The sequence below is a fragment of the Nycticebus coucang genome, chromosome 10, assembly GCF_027406575.1.
Source record: "Nycticebus coucang isolate mNycCou1 chromosome 10, mNycCou1.pri, whole genome shotgun sequence".
In the NCBI taxonomy this organism is placed as follows: Eukaryota; Metazoa; Chordata; class Mammalia; order Primates; family Lorisidae; genus Nycticebus; species Nycticebus coucang.
The window spans coordinates 56,533,014-56,551,641 of NC_069789.1; the positions used below are offsets into that span (position 1 = coordinate 56,533,014).

General features: G+C 41.3%; 1 protein-coding gene across 2 annotated transcripts in view; it reads left to right on the plus strand.

Annotated features, from left to right (window-relative positions):
* The first annotated feature begins 2,544 nt into the window (after nucleotides 1-2,544).
* Nucleotides 2,545-18,628, plus strand: part of NUCKS1 (nuclear casein kinase and cyclin dependent kinase substrate 1) — a 36,721-nt gene continuing 20,637 nt past the window's right edge. The window contains exon 1 of one of the 2 annotated variants that reach the window (XM_053604410.1): nucleotides 2,545-2,832. In XM_053604410.1, coding sequence (XP_053460385.1) covers nucleotides 2,816-2,832 — 17 coding nt within the window. In that variant the 5' untranslated portion in view covers nucleotides 2,545-2,815. The remainder of the gene's footprint in view (nucleotides 2,833-18,628) is intronic. The other variant, XM_053604412.1, reaches the window with a different exon arrangement.

An 18,628-nucleotide genomic window follows, 5' to 3' on the forward strand; every position in this document is an offset into this window, starting at 1 on the left:
AAATACCATATGATTCCACTTGTAAGAAGTTCCTAAAGCAATCAAATTTATAGAGATAGAAAGTAGAGTGACAGTTGTCAGGGGTCGGGGGAGTGAAGGGCAAGTGGAGAGTTAATGTTTAATGGGTACAGATTTTCATTTCAAAAAGTTCTGGAGATGGATGCTGGAGATGATTGTACAACAGTATGAATGTGCTTAATGTCACAGAACTGTACATTTAAAAACAGTTAAGGCTAGGTATAGTAGTGGCACACACCTGTAATCCCAGCACTTTAGCAGGCCAAGGTAGGAGGATTGCTTGAGCCCAGGAATTGGAGACTAGTCTGGACAAGATAGTGAGATCTTATTTCTACAAATTTTTTTTTAATGAGCAGGGTGTTAATGGCATGCTCCTGTAGTCCTAGGTACTTGGGAGGCTAAGGTGGAAGGATCACTTGTGCTCAGGAGTTCAAGACAGCAATGAGTTATGATCACATCATTGCACTCCAGCCTGAGCAACAGAATGAGATTCTGACTCTAAAAAAATTTTTAAGTTAAATAATAAAAATAAGCTTTTCAAAAAAGAGTTAAAATGGCTAAAAATGAGTTACAGGCATGGGGGCTCACACCTGTAATCCTAGCACTCTGGGAGCCAAAGAGTTGGAGACCAGCCTGAGCAAGAGCAAGACCGTGTCTCTACTAAAAATTGAAAGGCTGCCTGGGTGTGGTGGCAGATGCCTGGAGTCCCAGCTACTCGGAAGGCTGAGGCAAGAGGATCACTTGAGCTATGATGATGCTATGGCACTCTACCCAAAGTGACAGAGTGAGGCTCTGTCTCAAAAAAAAAAAGTTAAAATGGTAAAATTAGGCTCAGCACAGTGGTTACGGCGCCAGCCACATACACTGACGATGGCAGGTTCAAACACAGCCAGGACCAGCTAAACAATGATAACTGCAACAAAAAATAGCGGGGCTTTGTAGCAGGTGCCTGTAGTCTCAGCTACTTGGGGAGGCTAAGGCAAGAGAATCGCTTAAGCCCAACAGTTTGAGGTTGCTGTGAGCTGTGATGATACAGCACTCTACGAAGGGCAACAAAGTGAGACTCTGTCTCAAAAAAAAAAGGTAAAATTATATTATGTATTTTTAAAACCACAATCAAAAAAAAAAAGGAAAGAAAATTTCAGGGAAAACAGAGTAGAGCGTGTGGGAGAGGCAAACAACAAAACTTGTTTAATGCCTCACTGGTGAACTGTACTATTCTCTTCTCTGAAAGAAGGCAGAGTTTACAAAGAGACTTTCAAGAGTAGTGGTTTCTTTTCTTGTTGTTCACTGTTTGAGAACAGTATCTTCAATTAGTAATTAACACTTTGCCTGTGGCAGGGACTGAAGTCTATTTACAAAGGCAGGGTAAGCACTCGCTCTTCCCATAGTGATCCTGAGTTGTAGGCATCCAACAAATGTTTATGGATTTAAACGGACTGATTAGAGTCACCCTCAGTTATGTGACTTGACAGAGTCTTGAGCCAGCCCCATCCATGTCTAACCAGGGATGCAGTTGTCTTTTAAAAATTGAATTTCAGGGGCGGCGCCTGTGGCTCAAGGAGTAGGGCGCCGGTCCCATATGCCGGAGGTGGCAGGTTCAAACCCAGCTGCGGCCAAAAATGGAAAAAACACACACACACACACAAAAAAAAAGAATTGAATTTCACAGACTCTTACATACCCTTTATAGTGAGCCAGAGACTGAACTACAGGCGTTTGATATAGCAACTCATTTAATCCCAATAAACCTATGAGGAAGGTACTATTATTTCCCATTTTACAGATGAGAAAACTGAGGCACAGAGAAGGAAAGTTATACAGTTGTTAAGTGCTGGACTGGGGTTCTAACTAAAACAGAGGTTGTCCCTAAGCCCACACTACTAATCATTGCACACCTGACTCTCTTTTCTTGAAACAGTAATGTCAGAGATGGGACTTTAATGACCCTGAAGCTGATTTCAAGGTCCAGAATGGAGAATCAGAAGCGGGGGTGAAGATATTCCTTGATTATGATTCTGCCTCTCTATTCCAGCAATGTGGTTGGGCCCTTGACGGCTGTGTAGCCCGAGTAAGGGGTTTGAGGGTTTAAGGTCAAATTTTTTTGAACCGACGGAATTTCCCTCCAATTCTGTAGCAGCCCCTTAGTGACGAATCTGCTGCCTATGCCGCGGATTTTGCTATTAGTGGATTTTCTAGGTGATCAAGGCAGGGGAAATGAAACACCATTAATCTATCACTGAATGGCGCTGAGCCGAATATAAATCTTTTTTTCTAGTCCTTCTTAGATACGACGTGAGACGAATCTGCAACTCTGGAGTTGAAGCCAGGGGGCGGGCTGAGCGGCGACCATTTTTGTTTTGCGGCCGTGCGTTCTCAAAGCATCTTGACTAACAGGACCCCACAGAGAAGGCGGAGCCTATCAGAGAGCAGGGCGGGGCCTGGGAGACGTGATGATTCAAATGGACTAATGAGCTGGGCGTAACGGGCAGAAGTCGCCAATGAGCTGGCGTGTTGGGGCGGAGCGCACAAACACTAGTGGGTTTGGTTGCACGGTGGCTTTGGCGCATTTTCGGCTGGTTTGATTCATCCATTTTGAAGAGACGGGGGAGCGGGGGGCTCGTCTCATCCAGGGGCCCTGAACCAAGGAGCGGCGGAGTTTGAAAAGCCAGCAGCTCGGGGTTCGGTGGCAGCGGCCCCATCGGCCGAAGTTCGGGGGGGGTGGGGCGCCAAGCGCGCGGGGTGGGGGGGGTCCTGGTCTTTGGCTTCTCTACTCGGTCCTGTTTCAACAGCGAACATGTCGCGGCCTGTCAGGTCAGTGCGGAGTCCGAGGCCTGGAGCGGGTTGGAGGGGGTTGGGGGTGAGTGGTGGAGGAGTGGGGGACAGAAGCCTAGAGTAGGCCCTCCTGAGTGCCACGCGCGGCCTCCTCCCTTTCGGGGCCCGCGCGCGCCCTTGAGCGTGGGGGGCCTTGCTAGCGCGCGGGGGTGGCGGCTGCGCGCCCGTGCGCGCTTCCCTCCCCGCCCCGCGCTGCTGCAGGCTCCGGTCTGTTCTGCTGCCTCCCCCACCCGCCTCACTTGGAGCGGGCGGGGTGTCCCTGAACACCCTGGTCGGCCGGAGGGGGAGGGGTGTGAAGTCAGCGCCCCCAAGCAGGCCCCACCTCCTCGGGGCCGGCCCCTCGGAGCCCACAGGGGAGATGGCCGACTACTGCTCCCCACCTTCCGCGGGGAGGGGCGGCAGCATTCGTACTGCCCCTTCCCCCGCGACTTGCGTGGCGGTGGGAGAACTCAGCCGTCTTTCTCAGGCCGATCGCCGTGTTACATGCGAGGGGGGAGGGGCGGTTTTGCCACCCGGCCCCGCCTCTATCCTCCCGGGTCGCTGCAGGCCCCGCCTCCCGGATCGGGCCGGGCGTGGGCGGGACCCGTTCTTTTCCCCTTGGGCTAAAGTGAGAGTTCGGGCTGGATCCTGGAAAATTAAGGATTGCTGCCTCTCCCTTACCTCTGAGTTTTGAGAGAATTAACCCCAAAGTTCGCTTTTTCTCTCCCGACTAGAAAATGTCCTTCTTCGGGGAAATGCCCGTACTCAGGGAGGCGCGGGTTAACAGCACGGCCCAAATCCCGTGTAGTCCTCCTTCCACTCTTAACAGGTCGCGGGATATTTTTGTAACCCTCTCCTTCCCTGATTGTTAACCCTTAGACTTCATTCTCAAAATTTGAACAAGTTTGCTGTTCCCCCCAGCGTTTGGTGGACTCGCCCTTTGCCATCCTCCGGGCTATTGTATGGAATGTGCCATTTATGGAGGGGTGTGGTTTTGTCCAATCTGTTCTTAAAAAGGAGAGCTGTTGCAAATAAATACTTTTAATGTAAGGAATTGCCTACTTTGCATACTGTTTACTGAATAAATAGATAAAGGTTTAGTTTTAAATGTTGTCGTTTAGTTTTAAATGTCGTTTCCCATTCTTCATTACAAGTTTTGTGGGAAACGGAAGCATTTTAGAGTTTTAAGAAGAAGGTTTGGGACCCTGGAAGGGGTATTGTTCTACACGGTTCTCTCTCGACGAGATCATCCTTCTCCAACTGGGGGTGGTGTGGGACTGCATACCCTCCTATGCACGGGGTGGGAATGAGGAGAATGAGCTAGCTCCTTGACAGCGTTTCTGCCGTCCTATTTCAACTCCCATCTCTGATAACCCACAGTCTCTACCGGGAAAGTTTTTCTGGCAAGGAGTCTGAATAGTTACTTCAGATTATACTCTGGGTAAATTTTTTGGCATACAACTTGACCAAAGTATCCCGTTAACTCAACGTAGAATATTTTCTTTAGAATGAGGTAAAATAGGCAACATTATAATAAAGATTTCTTTTTTCTGGATTGGATCTTTTGTCTCTTGGAAGTAATTATTGTGTGATTAAATTAGATTATTTTTCTCTACCTTTCAAACTTCAGTTCACTGAGTTCTGATGACTTTATTATACTGACTTATCTGCGTGAATTTGTTTTCTCAGATAAAGGTATTGAAACACGAACAGAACTTTATTTACCGGAAAACTTGGATTTTTAATTTTACCATGTGGGGATAAATATGTTAAATACACTCTGGGGTTTTTTGTTTGTTTGGATTTTTTTGTTTTTTGGGGTTTTTTTGAGGCATTGGGAATTCTGCACAATTTTTTTTCTTACTCATTATGTTGTTAAAAATAATTTTAACCTTATTGCCCCTAATTAAAGAGTGAAGTTAATATATTGTGGGCTTTTTGTTGTGTCATTTTAAAATTATTTCAGAGTAAGTTTTCTGATGTTTTAGTCATAAAGTTTCTTTGTAACTATATTTTAAAATATGTTGTTAATATGTTTATGACCAATAAAAAAATATATATATTCATGATCAATGGTAAAGCAGAAATAATCAAAGTTGAGTTTGGTGGTTTGTTAAATTTTGCAGTTAAAAAGTCCTGACTTAGGGGAATGCTACGCTTCGGAGTGTAGTTGGAGACCATTACCTTAGGACCTTTAACCAAAAAATAGTGATAGACATTGACCTGATTTCAAAATGACAAGCCTTGTTTAAAAAAAAACATGTTAGAGAAAATATCAGTGTAACAGCTTATCTTCTGGGATATATTTCTGCCCTTAGGCCTGTGTATAATTTGGTTATTTTTCTGGTTCTCATTTTTACTGTAAATATTCATTTTTATTTTATATGAACCTGAACATTTAGAGAACATTTAGAAATGTACTGGTGGTGCCTTGACATTAATTTGCAAATTAATAGTATGAGAGACTTATTGGCATGTCTAGCACATTATATCTAAATAACTTTGTTCATACAAGATTGCTATATTTACTTTATACAGTGTCTGGCTTGTAAATGAGAGCTCAAATATTTTAGACCTTAGCTTCAAATAAGTGGCTTAAAATTACAGTTTTGGAGCTAGAAAGAAGTTTAGGCAAACTCAGTTTACAAGGAGATTTAAATGGGGACCTGGGCAAGTGAAGTGCCTTATATCATACACTAGCAGGTGCCAAGGTTGGGCTAGAATGTAAATTTCTTAAATCTCAGTCCTGGCTCATAGCGTCCCAACCCACCCCAGGTGTCACTTTACCTTCTGCATGATAAATATTAATGTTAATGTCAATCAAAGTACATGGTATATAACATTTTTAACTTTTAAAAGTTTTTTCATGTTTATTAACCTTATGAGGAAGGAAAATGCCATTACTTCCAAAAGATGAGAAAGAAAGCTCAGATTAACTGACTTGCTTAGAAAAGAAACCAGGTTTCTTGAAATTCAGCTTTGGTGTACTCTCCAGAAGTACCCCTCCCTTCTTGAGAACGATCCAGGTAGCTAAGATCAATCTCTTTGCATCTCTTTGAAATGTAAGCATACACAATGTCTTTTTATTAATACTTGTGATTACAAAAATCCTTTACTGTTGAAAGTTTAGATGTAAAAGCACAGGCTCTTACAGGTTGACATAAAATTATTTTGTCATGTTTACTACACATAATTAACATTGAGGATTAGCACCTTTCCCAGAATTCCAGGTTGCTTTCTTTTTTAAAAAGAGTTTGGGATGTGTTTGGATTCTGAATATTAGTATTCTTCCACCAAAATACTAGTTTCAAGAACACAGCGAAAGGAGAAACCTAAAATCCTGAAATTCAAGGTAGCTTGGAATTTGTTACCAAGTATGCACAGAAGGACACTGTGAAGTTTAGTATCCTAGAAAATATGGTTGTAGATGATCCTGGTTCATTATATCCCTTATTCTTTACTCCCAGGCATGTGTGTGGGTGTGTGTGTGTAAGAGGTGTGACTTATTAACCTTGTATAAAATGTATACATTTTATTACATGTCATTTTCCTCTAAAAAGACAATCCATTATGTAGACTTTGCCATCAGAGATATCTAACATAATGTACAGTGCTTGAATAATAGAGAAGTTAATTTTATAAGCACACTACTTTTGCTCAACATACATGTAATTAATTAAGCTAAAAATTATAATGCACTGTTGGCTGTGCACGGTGGCTCACATCTGTAATCCTGGTACTCTGGAAGGCCGAGGCAGGAGGATCACTTGTGCTCAGGAGTTAAGACCAGCCTGAGCAAGAGTAAGACTGTCTCTACTAAAAATAGAAGAAAGTAGCTAAGTATGGTGGCATGTGCCTATAGTCCCAGCTACCCAGGAGGCCGAGGCTGGAGGATGTTTTGAACCCAGGAGGTGGCTGTGAGCTATACTCATGCCACTATACTCAAACCCAGGCAACAAAAATTAGATAAATAAGAAGAAACTTGAGAGACTAAGTCCAGTTCCTTCAGTTTACCAGTGATGGATGGCTTTGAAACTCAAGGAATCAAAGTGTGGAGATTATAGCAGACCTAAATTTAAATTGCATGAATCTTAGCTATACTCTTTCCTACTAAATGCGTGTTTACAGTGTTTGATTCCACAGAGAATGCTTTATAAGTCCACATCCCTAGTTTAAAACCACTGGGGCCATTTTTTTTTTATCGGTTTTGCATGTAATTTTATTTCCCTTCATCCGTAATAACATAATCTAAATTTTGTCTTAACTGGTGGGTCTGTAAACACAGGTTTATCCATCACACTTACAGGCAAGGCAAATGTAAACGCTGCTGCTTGAAAGGGTCCTACTGTGGACCCTCTGGTCATCCAACCAAGGCACTGTGTTGTTCAGCCACTTTGCTGAATCTCATTCCAGACTTTAACTTTTGCATGGCTTCCATGATTTTGCCCTGTTTTCCATATAGAATGTGTCTTACCTTTACTACATTGCCACCACCTTTGGGACCCTGAGCCACCTGTCAGAACTGCCACTCCCAGAGCTGCTTTCCCTTTGTCTTTTCCAGAACTGATTTTTCCTTTGGGTAGCGTCTTTGAAACTTCCCATATGTGTTTGAAAATTTTTAGAAAATTCTAAATTCCCAAAAGGTAATGACACGTGTACTATACAGTGCTATATCATCACTAGTCTAGAGCGGTATTCCTATAATTATACTCATTAACTTGTCTAGTGAGACTTAGGAATTTTCACAATAAAGACTCTTATTATGTCACCCTTGTTAGAGTGCCCTGGCATTGCAGCTCAGCAACCTCAAACTCTTGGGCTTAAGCAATTCTCTTGCCTCAGCCTCCCAAGTACCTGGGACTACAGGCGCCCACCACAACGCCCAGCTATTTTTTTGTTGCAGTTGTTTTTTTTAGCAGGCCTAGGCCAGGTTCGAACCCACCAGCCCCAGTGTATGTGGCCGGCACCCTAACCACTGAGCTACAAGCGCCGAGCAACCACCTCAACCACCTCTTTGACCTAAAATTTCCTAGACTGGATGTGCACCACGTGTACTAAGGCCCAAGTTCCTCTTGTTGACCAGTTCGTTACAGTCGTTTGGATGGTCAACTTACAGGGGTTCTACTGTATTTCAAAATCATGTAAAAATTCTTCAAGCAAGGTATATTTAGTCCCCATTTCATATGTGAGGCCTAAGCTTGGGTAGATAAAATAACTGACATAGTTCATCTAACTACTAAGAGATGAAGCAAGAATTTGACTCCTAGTGTGGACAACCCAACCCAGTGCAGTCTTTCCCATGTGACACTGGCACAGGGTATTACTCTTTCTCATGGTGGTAGCACACTTTGTCTTCTCTGGGGTGGGGTGGGGGGGGGTTATGATTCATGAATTCATAATAGGTCTTTGTGGAGAGGACTAAATTTTAAGGTGAGCTTTTGGGGAGGCAAGGAAATGAGGAAAAGAACAATTTGGGGGAGAGGAATAAAATAACAAAGGGATTAAAGGAAGGTAATCTCTGACAGGAGGAAAAACTAATGGAATATTTACTGTGAGTCTGGGGGGAGGGTGTTGAGAATGTGTGTTTATACATTTTATAAAATGAGGGCATTTTCCCCTAAGTGAAGAGATTCTGAAGCCACCTAAAGGACAATACAAAAAAAATTACGGCTCATTTTACAAGAAAATTGATGCAAAAATGCCAACAAACTTGGCTAACTGAAACCAGTGAGTACAGTTAAGTCCTCAATGTTATGAATAGGTTCTTGGAAACTTAACTTCAAGTGAAATGATGTATAGCAGGTTCCCTAATAAGGCCATTCAGTTGTAACAGTGAGAAATTGATCTCATCATACACTTCATTTAAAGTTGAGATTTCCAAGAGCCTTACTGTATTAAAAGTATATCTTCTCAAGGTTTGTCCCAGGATTAAAAGGCTAAGAGAATCTATGGCATTTTAAAAACATTTGCCTGTCTTAAAGCTTGTTTTTAGATGGAAATTAACATTAAAATTAGGAGTTGATAAAACTTGCTGAAGTTACAGACTAAGGTAAGTTGGTTGAGTTTTTAGTGTTTTAAGTCTCAATTTGTGATAAAACTAATTTTGCAGGGGATGTAGCCTGGCACAGCAGAAGAAACCTAAGGTATCAGGACACTTGGGTTTCAGCCTCCTAAAAGTTTATACTAATAATGGGGACGTTGAACTCCACTAGAGTAATAGTACCTTGTGCTTAACACAAAGCACTTAATAGTTTTCAAAGCTTTTTCTTACTGGTTTCTTCCAGCTCTAAAAAAGACCACTTGTTAAGAAACAAAACTAATTTTGAATAAGTGGTTTGGGTTTTTAGAGTTTTTGATCTGTTTGTCCCAGAATTATAAAACAAGGTCACCGTGCTGCGTGACTAACTCAGGCATATCGTCCACGTTGTAGTCCATGTGAATGTTGTTCCTCTGGAGTTGTATTATTTACAGTCTACATAGCCAAATGAGTTACTTTGCAGTCTTTGATTACTTGAACTTAAAAATAAAGGTATGAGCATTCTGAAAAATGTTACATTTGCCTTTTTAAAAAATAGCTGCTGCAAAGAGAAATGTGACCTCATTTCTCAGTTCAAAAGTAGTTTTTTTGATTGAGACTAGCTAGAGACAGTATCTAAAAAACTCCATGCTGTACACAATGGGAGAAAGAAACCTTTGGTCAAGGTGGGCTTCCTTTTGTGAAAAATTTATTACTATTTAGATTTTAGGATCTAGAACTGATTGTTACAGGATTGTGTTGCCATGTTTTAAAACAACTAGTTATGATTATAGGTCTTTGAAATGCCTTAAATAACAGGACCACAGGCTGCCAAAGAGTGTTTCACTAGGTATCGCAATTTTTCAGGTGCTTAGTGCTTATCTGTTGTTTTTGTTGTTTTTTTTCTTGTAGAGACAGAGTCTCACTGTACCACTTATCTGTTTTTTAATAGTGTGCCTGTTCTGTGTACACTATCTGGGAAGCAAGGTTGATTTTCAGGGAGATTCCCTTTCCAGCTACCTTTGGTTGATGTGTAGGAGCCTTCATCTATCAAGATAAAATGACCTAGAAGATGAACTACTTGAAAAACTAAAAATTTGGGCAGTGCCTGTGGCTCAGTCGGTAAGGCGCTGGCCCCATATATTGAGGGTGGTGGGTTCAAACCTGGCCCCGGCCAAACTGCAACAACAACAACAAAAAAAAGCTGGGCGTTGTGGCGGGCGCCTATAGTCCCAGCTACTCGGGAGGCAGAGGCAAGAGAATCACTTAAGCCCAGGAGTTGGAGGTTGCTGTGAGCTGTGTGAGGCCACGGCACTCTACCGAGGGCCATAAAGTGAGACTCTGTCTCTACAAAAAGAAAAAAAGAAAGAAAAACTAAAAATTTGTTTGCCTGAGAAAGTAAAAGTCCACCCTGCTATTTTGGGGCTAGGATAATACGTGTCTTCCATGGACATGCCACAGCTATAAAGATTCATAACTACCACCACCACCACCACCCAGTGACTGCTGCTTTCCTATAGAGAATTTTGGGTCCCCAAGATCAGAGACTATTAGAAACTTGACTGTTCGGAATTATTTCAATTAGAATGAAGCTCTAAAGTCATTTTGGCACAAAGAACTAGGCTTGATTTACAACTTCAGAGCTTTAGATGAGGGGTTGCTATCCACAAAATTTCTCTACCTTCTTTCCCACTCTGTATCCAAACCTAGTGTTGACCCCTGTAACACAAAGCCAGAGTCTATTAAGACACTGCTTCATTATTATTTTTTTTTTTTTTATTTGTAGAGATAGAGTCTCACTTTATGGCCCTCGGTAGAGTGCCATGGCATCACACAGCCCACAGCAACCTCCAACTCCTGGGCTTAAGCGATTCTCTTGCCTCAGCCTCCCGAGTAGCTGGGACTACAGGCGCCCGCCACAACGCCCGGCTATTTTTTGGTTGCAGTTTGGCCGGGGCCGGGTTTGAACCCGCCACCCTCGGTATATGGGGCCGGCACCTTACCGACTGAGCCACAGGCGCCGCCCTGCTTCATTATTAATACCTTATTTCTAACCTTCTCCAAAATCCTATGATTTTTTTTTCTGTTATGTGAGATTCCTCAAACTTCTATAACGTATTTCTCTGCCGTAAAGAGTCAGTAAACCTAACTTTGTCAGATTCCAGGTTTGTTCCTGGTGATTAGGTACAACCACTGAGATTTCTAAGACCTTTTGTTGCAGACTGGGACTTGACTTGGTAATTGCACAGCTGAGACCCCTTCAGTCTTGCCTGTTTGCGGTTTCTCTGTCCCCATTTGCATAGGTTTTGCCCTAAACTTCTGCCCAGAAAAAAAATCTAGCCAATTTTTTTTTTTTTTAGACAGAGTCGCAGTCTTGTTGCCCTGGGTAGAATGCCGTGGAAGGCATCTGTCACAGCTCACAACAACCTCAAACTCTGGGCTTAAGCAATTCTCTTGCCTCAGCCCCTCAAGTAGCTGAAACTACAGGTGCCCACCATAAATGCCCAGTTATTTTTTTGTTGCAGTTGTCATTGTCATTTAGCTGGCCTGGGCTGGGTTCGAACCCGCCAGCCTGGGTGTACGTGGCCAGCACCCTACTCACTGAGTACAGGCGCCGCTTAATTAGCCGGGCTTTATTTTGTGGTTCTTGTAAATATTTTGTTTGAACAAAAAACTGTTTATCGCTAAAAAGTTTTAAGTACCACTGATTTAAATGAACTCATTTCCTTTTTAAAAAGTTTATTAAAGTAAAATAATTTTGTGAAAATACTACATTTTTATTTCAATAAGAATTTTGACAGAGCTGCACATGAGGTATTTCTGAGTAAGATGGAGAAATACTGGCAGAATAATAGTTCATTGTAATGGACTTTTGCCTCAGTAGCCAGACCTGGGGAGAGCTAATAGATTGATCTCATCCTGTCCTGGAACACTATTTCCACTGGTTCCTTTTTTTTGAGACATAGTCTCACTGCTATCCTCAGTAGAGTGCCATGGTGTCATAGCTTACAGCAACCTCAAACTCTTAGGCTCTAGTGATTCTCTTTGAGTAGCTGGGACTACTGGGCCCTGCCACAATGCCCAGCTATTTTTAGAGATGGAATCTCACTCTGGCTCAGGCTGGTCTTGAACTCCTGAGCTTAAGCAATCCATCTGCCTCAGCCTCACAGTATTCCCACTGGTTCCTTAAAGGGCTGTCTTCTTGACTTTTTTACTAATAACATGGATGAGGATGCTGATGGTGTGCTGATTAAATTTACAGACGACATGAAGTTGGGAAAGATAAATAGTATATTGAGATAACAGGGTTAGGATACCAAAAGTCTTTAGATTATGGAAAAGGAAGTTCTAGTCATTGGAATTGTGGTTTGAATTCTACTGAATGATGATGGAACAGCCCAAAAGGCAACTGAGATCTTGGATTGTATTAGAAGTATAGAGTAGAATAGGAAAAGGAAGGTCATAACTCTGATCTGCTCCCCACTTCCATTTTTTAAAAGCCTTATTACATTTCTGGGCACTGCTTTTATAGACTTGACTAAATCAAAAGCAGTATGGAGGAAAGCAACTAACTCATGAAGAGGGTACTTGAAATATGTCATGAGTAGGGCGGCGCCTGTGGCTAGAGGAGTAGGGTGCCGGTCCCATATGCCAGAGGTGGCAGGTTCAAACCCAGCCCTGGCCAAAAAAAAAAAGAAATATGAGTAAATGTTCAAAGGAACCCTAGTTCCAGGAGGTAGAATAGGTAGAACCAATGAGTAGATATTATAGGAAGGTTCCATGTCATTGTAAAGAACTGTTATTTGAGTTCTTTAGCATAGGCTGCTTTGGAGAGGTTCTCAGTCATTCCCTACTAGGGATATTTGTTGACAGGATACAAACTGAAGGTTGGATTTGATGGTCTATTAGCTCTAGTCCATATAATATTCTTGGTACCACTGAATCTTCTCCCTCCCACTACCATCAAACTTTAATAGTCTCTATGAATGCTTAAACTTGGAAAAGTGATTTTTTTTTTTTAATCGAGACTAAAATAGGAAAGATGTCACTCTTTTGTGACTATGCACAGGTCGTTTTTGTTTTTGTTTTTGGGGGGTTTTTTGCAGTTTTTGGCCGGGGCTGGTTTTGAACCCACCACCTCTGTCATATGGGGCCGGCGCCCTACTCCTTTGAGCCACAGGTGCCGCCCTATGCACAGGTTATTGACTATCATTTTTTGTAAAGGTAAAACCAAAGACTACTTTGGAAATCTGTTTTCAATCTTTTTTAAAGCAAAGGCTCTCAGACTTTTTTGATGGGATTTCAATAAAAAATAACATTTTATAGTCAGGTGCAGTGGTTTGTTCCAGTGTTCTTAGCACTCTGGGAGGCTAAGACAGAAGGATCTCTTGAGCTCAGAAGACCAGCCTAAATAATTGTGCAAGACCCCATCTCTCCCAAAAGTAGAAGAAATTCAGCTGAGCTTTGTGGCTAGAGCTTATAGTCCCAGCTCCTCAGGAAGCTGAGGCAGGAAGATTGCTTGAGCCCAGTAGTATGAGGTTGAAGTGATGACATCAGTATGGTATCACTGTACTCAACCTGGGGTGACAGAATAAGACAGTCTCAAAAAGGGGGCTTGAGTTCAGGAGTTTAAGACTAGCCTGAGCAAGAGCGAGTGCCTGTCTGTACTAAAAAGGAGAGGAAAAAAAAAAAAACTAGCCAGGTGTTGTGACAGGGTGCTTGTAGTCCCAGCTACTCAGGAGGCTAACAAAAGGACTGCTTGAGCCCAAGAATTTGAGTTTGCTGTGAGCTATGACACCAGGGCATTCTACCCAGAGCACAGAGTAAGATTCTGTCTCAAAAAAAAAAAAAGAAGGAAAGAAAGACATTTTACATTGTAATCTGCTGTACACACAAAAACACAAACAACTGGAACAAGTTCAGGATTATTTAGATACAGTTTGCTTGATACTTAACTTTTTCTCAATTAAAATTGCTGGTTATTCATCAATAAATGGATTTAAAAACCCAATGAGTTTTTGTGACTACAGATTGAAAAACAGTGTTCTATAGGATCTCATTTATCTGAAGAATGACATGTTTACTACCTAGGTGATTAGTAAAAACAGCTATGTTGGTTGTTGTGGGTTTCTTAAAGCTCAAAATTTGAAAAGCATTTTTTAAGTGTTTGTTACATTCTAGAAAATAGCAAGATGGGTTTTATTATTTCCCTTCACTGACCAGAACAGTGTAACTTGTTCAGGGTAAAAGTAGCAGTTAGCCCTAATTGGGCTAACCAATGTAGCAGATTGTTTAAAAGTCTTTAGAGTTTGTCTCTGGGCCTGTAGCTCAAGCGGTTAAGCCGCCAGCCACATATATATACCACAGCTGGCGGTTTCGAATCCAGCCCGGGCCCGCCAAACAACGACAACTACAACCAAAACGTAGCCGGGCATTGTGGCGTACACCTGTAGTCCCAGCCGCTTGGGAGGCTGAGACTAGAGGATCACTTGAGCCCAGGAGTTTAAGGTTGCTATGAGCTATGACACCACAGCACTCTACCAAGGGGGACTAAGTGAGACTCTGTCTCAAAAATAAAACAAAAAGAGAGTTTTGAGACATACTGTTATGGTCCATTATTTCACTTCCTAGAAATACAGTCGATGATGTCCTTTCTGATTCACTGTGCAAGTTTCAACTTGCTCAGCTTATTATCAGTTGCTGGAAGGGCTTCATTTGTTTCTGTCTGAGGGGATTTTGTGTTTCTTGATTTTTGTATATCTCACTTTCATAATGACCCATGTAGTTAAATATGTTTGTATCTGACAGCTTCATGATTCAGCTTTCCTTACCTCAAAGTATTGTATGTTACTAAAATGAATGAAAACTTTTGAGTATCTTTTTCAATGGTACAGGAACCAATACTTCTAAGACCTATATAGTCCTACATATTTTTTAATGGAGTGACTTAATCATCACATCCACATAAGAGTGTTAATTATGTGTTAAAAATTGCCGTAGTACTCGGGATGGCACAAATGATTACTTACAAGCAATGATCATTGTTATTTATTGGATAGTACCTGGCACTCATTCTGACAACAGTCTTGAGAGATGGGTATTGTTACTCCTGTTTTACAAGTGAGGAAACTGAAATTCAGAGAGGGGAAGTAACTTGATCAAGGAGGTAAAACTAGTAAGTTGCAGAGTCAGGATTTAATTCCAATTCAGATATAATGTTTTTTGTTGGTTTTTTTGTGTTTTTTTGGCCGGGGCTGGGTTTGAACCCACCACCTCTGGCATATGGGGCTGGCACCTTACTCCTTTGAGCCACAGGGCCACCCGATATAATGTATTTTTAACCTCTGTGCTAGGTTGCAATCTCATGTTGGCCTCCCAGTTCTAGTTGTTGATACCTAATAACCTGAATAGTTATTGGCATATAAGTAATAGTACAGTCACTTGTCACTTAACAAGGATACATTCTAAGAAATGCACTTAAGCAACTGTCATGCAAGCGTTAGAGTGTATACTTCCACAGACCCAGATGGTTTAGTCTGCTGCACACCTAGGCTATGTGGGATAGCCTCTTCACTCCTGGGCTACTAACTATATGTAGTATGTTACTGTATTGAATATTGCATGGAGTTGTAACATAATGGTAGGCGTTTGTGTATCTAGACATAGGAAAGGTACAGTAAAAATTCAGCATTATAATCTTTAACTGTCGTATATGCAGTCCATTTTTTACCAAAATGTCATTATGTAGTACATTGCTATATTTTGAAGAACTAAGAATGTTTATTTTCAGCTAGAAATAGAACCTCCCCATTCTCTGGGACTTAATATTACTCTTAATTGCTGGACTTCTTTCCAGCCTGTCTTCTCTATTTCCAGTTTGTATTGGAACAAGTTCATCACAAATGTATTTCAGGCCTCAACAAAGCAAATTTACAGGTGGTAAAAATAGTATGCTATTTTGAATAAATACCTTTAGAAGGCAAGACATAGTTTGGGAAAGAACCAAATTATTATAAGGAGTTTTGAATGGCCCTTGTTACCACAGATTAAATTTTTTCTTGGTTGAGCACAGTGGCTAGCACTTTGGAAAGCCGAGGCAGGTAGATTGCTTGAGCTCAGGAGTTCGAAACCAGCCTGACCAAGTGTGAAATCCTGTCTCTACTAAGAATAGAAAAAGGAGCCAGGCCCCATGGTGGGTGCCTATAGTCTCAGCTATTCTGGAAGCTGAGGCTGGTGGATCACTTAAAACCAACTAAGATGTTGAGGTTGCTGTGAGCTATGATAATACCACAGCACTCTACCCAGGGCAACAGAGAGAGACTCTGTCTCTCTCTCTCTCTCTCTCTCTCTCTCTCTCTCTCTATATATATATATATATATGAATTATTTTTTTCTTTTCCCTCTTTAAGATGACAATTTGATTTTGACTGGTTATTCTGTGTAATTTCAGTATTTACAGGTCATTTCTGTAGTTCTCTTTGTTGAAAACTAAGATAGAAAAAAATGTACTAAATAGTATCTTTTTTAATTTCTTAGGTTTAATGTTACAAGTAATTTAGTAAGTAGGAAACTTGTTTTCTTTTGTCATGAAAGGCAGTTAATTAAACATCTGATAGGCTGAAAATGCCAGTCTTAGAGACATCCTCTCTACTGGTGTCTTTTCCCATCCTAATGCTTCGCAAGGGTCACATCTACTTACTCATCAAACTTGTATCCTGAATTTGGTGTTCCTAATGAAGAAGAGACAACCTCTGTCCCCAAAAAGCTCACCGTCATTGGGAGAGACAGACATGCAGTATATTACATAGTATAAAAAAGGATGAAGTGTGTTGAAAGGAGGTGAAGCTATGTCTGATATGAGTGGCAATGATGTGAACATTCTAGGATGAGGAGCGAATGGACCGAGTGGTAAAAAACCACAGGATTGAAGGAATTACAAACGCCCTAGATTGTTTGGTTCTTAAATGGCAGGAGATGAGATCTTAAAGAGCTTTATGGAGGCTGGGTGTTACTCTATAAAATACACTGTCAAGCTTCTAACAAAACTCTTAAAATTGGCCCTAAGAGTGGCTCTGCACCTGTAGCTCAGTGGCTAGGGCTCCAGACACATACACCAGAGCTGGTAAGTTCAAACCCAGCCCAGGCCTGCCAAACAACAATGACAACTACAACTAAAAAATAGCTGGGCATTGTGGTGGGCACCTGTAGTCTCAGCTACTTGGGAGGCTGAGGCAAGAGAATCGCTTAAGCCCAACAGTTTGAGGTTGCTGTGAGTGGTGATGCCACATCCCTCTGCTGAGGGCGACATAGTGAGACTCTTGTCTCCCCCGCCCCCCAAAAAAATTAGCCCTAAGAGCAGACAGTTCAAAAATACCAGAAATGTGTATATGAAACATGGTTTTTACCTGTAAATGAAGAAAACAAGTGGTATGTGCACAAGGATAGTTGATTGTTTGCAGTAGAAAAATTAGTCCTTTCCATTAAACTTTAATAATCAATTTTATATCTGTCAAGCAATTTAGGTCATCGTTTCCACCAGGGGAGGAATTGAGGCCCAGAGAAATTAAATGATTTGAAGTTCTAGAACCAGAGCCCAGGATTCCTATTAAGAGAGATCCTGTACTTTTTACTGTGTGTTTAGTGATAGCTTAAGGAAACAGAAAGTTGTTTATGTTCGATCTACACTTAAGTGTGATCACTAAAGCTAAGCAGGTACCTTTCCCCTTTGCAAGTTAAATATTTTTAATGTATTCAGTTCTTCATATGATACACCCTTTCTTTCTTTCTTTCTTTATCTCGTTCTCTCTTTTTCGTTGTTGCCCAGGCTAGAGTGCCCTGGCGTCAGCCTAGGTCACAGCAACTTTAAATTTCTGGGTTCAAGCAGTCCTCCTGCCTCAGCCTCCTGAGTAGCCAGGACTAGGAACCTGCCACAATACCTGGCTTATTTTTTCTATTTTCAGTAGTGATGGGATCTCACTACTGCTCAGTCTGGTGTCAACTTCTGAGCTCAAGGGATCCTCCCAACTTGGCCTCCAAGGTGCTAGGATTACAGGTTGAACACACCTAGCCCCTTTTGCTATTTCGGTTGTCTTCATATAGTTTCATAGGACATATCTATTGCTATGTGATGCCCAGAAAATTGCTTAATAATATTTTGACTGCCATCCCATAAGCATAGGATAAAGTAGAATTACTATGCCTATGAATTCAGAACCTATACTTTATTGGACATTAACATTTAAAACTTCCTCTTATGGATGCTTGCCTTCCTTTGGTTCCATGTCCCATTTTCCTTGATCCTAAATAACACAAACATGGTCACCTTTGCATGATGATCATAATACTGTTTGTTCATGGCATCTGTTGTTTAAAAAATTGCCTTTGCCAGAACATGGTAGATATTTCTATTAGCCCCCAAATACTAGATTTTTAATAACCATTTTTTAACAAAGAAAAGATTTTTATTGTGATAAAGTATGCTTTGCATAAAAGTTACCATCGTAACCATTTTTAAGTGTACAGTTCAGTACTATTAAGTACGTTCATGTTGTCATACAATAAATCTCCAGAACTGTTCATCTTGTAAAACTAAGACTTAGACCCATTGAACAACTCCCCACTCCTGCCCTTTCAGTCCCTGGCAACCACCATTCTACTCTCTCTGAATTTGCCTACTCTAGGTCCCTTTTAAGTGGGATTAATACTCATATTTTTTAAATTAACTTTCCTAATAGTATGATATCTTCTTATAATAAAATACGCAATTAGATTATACTTTAT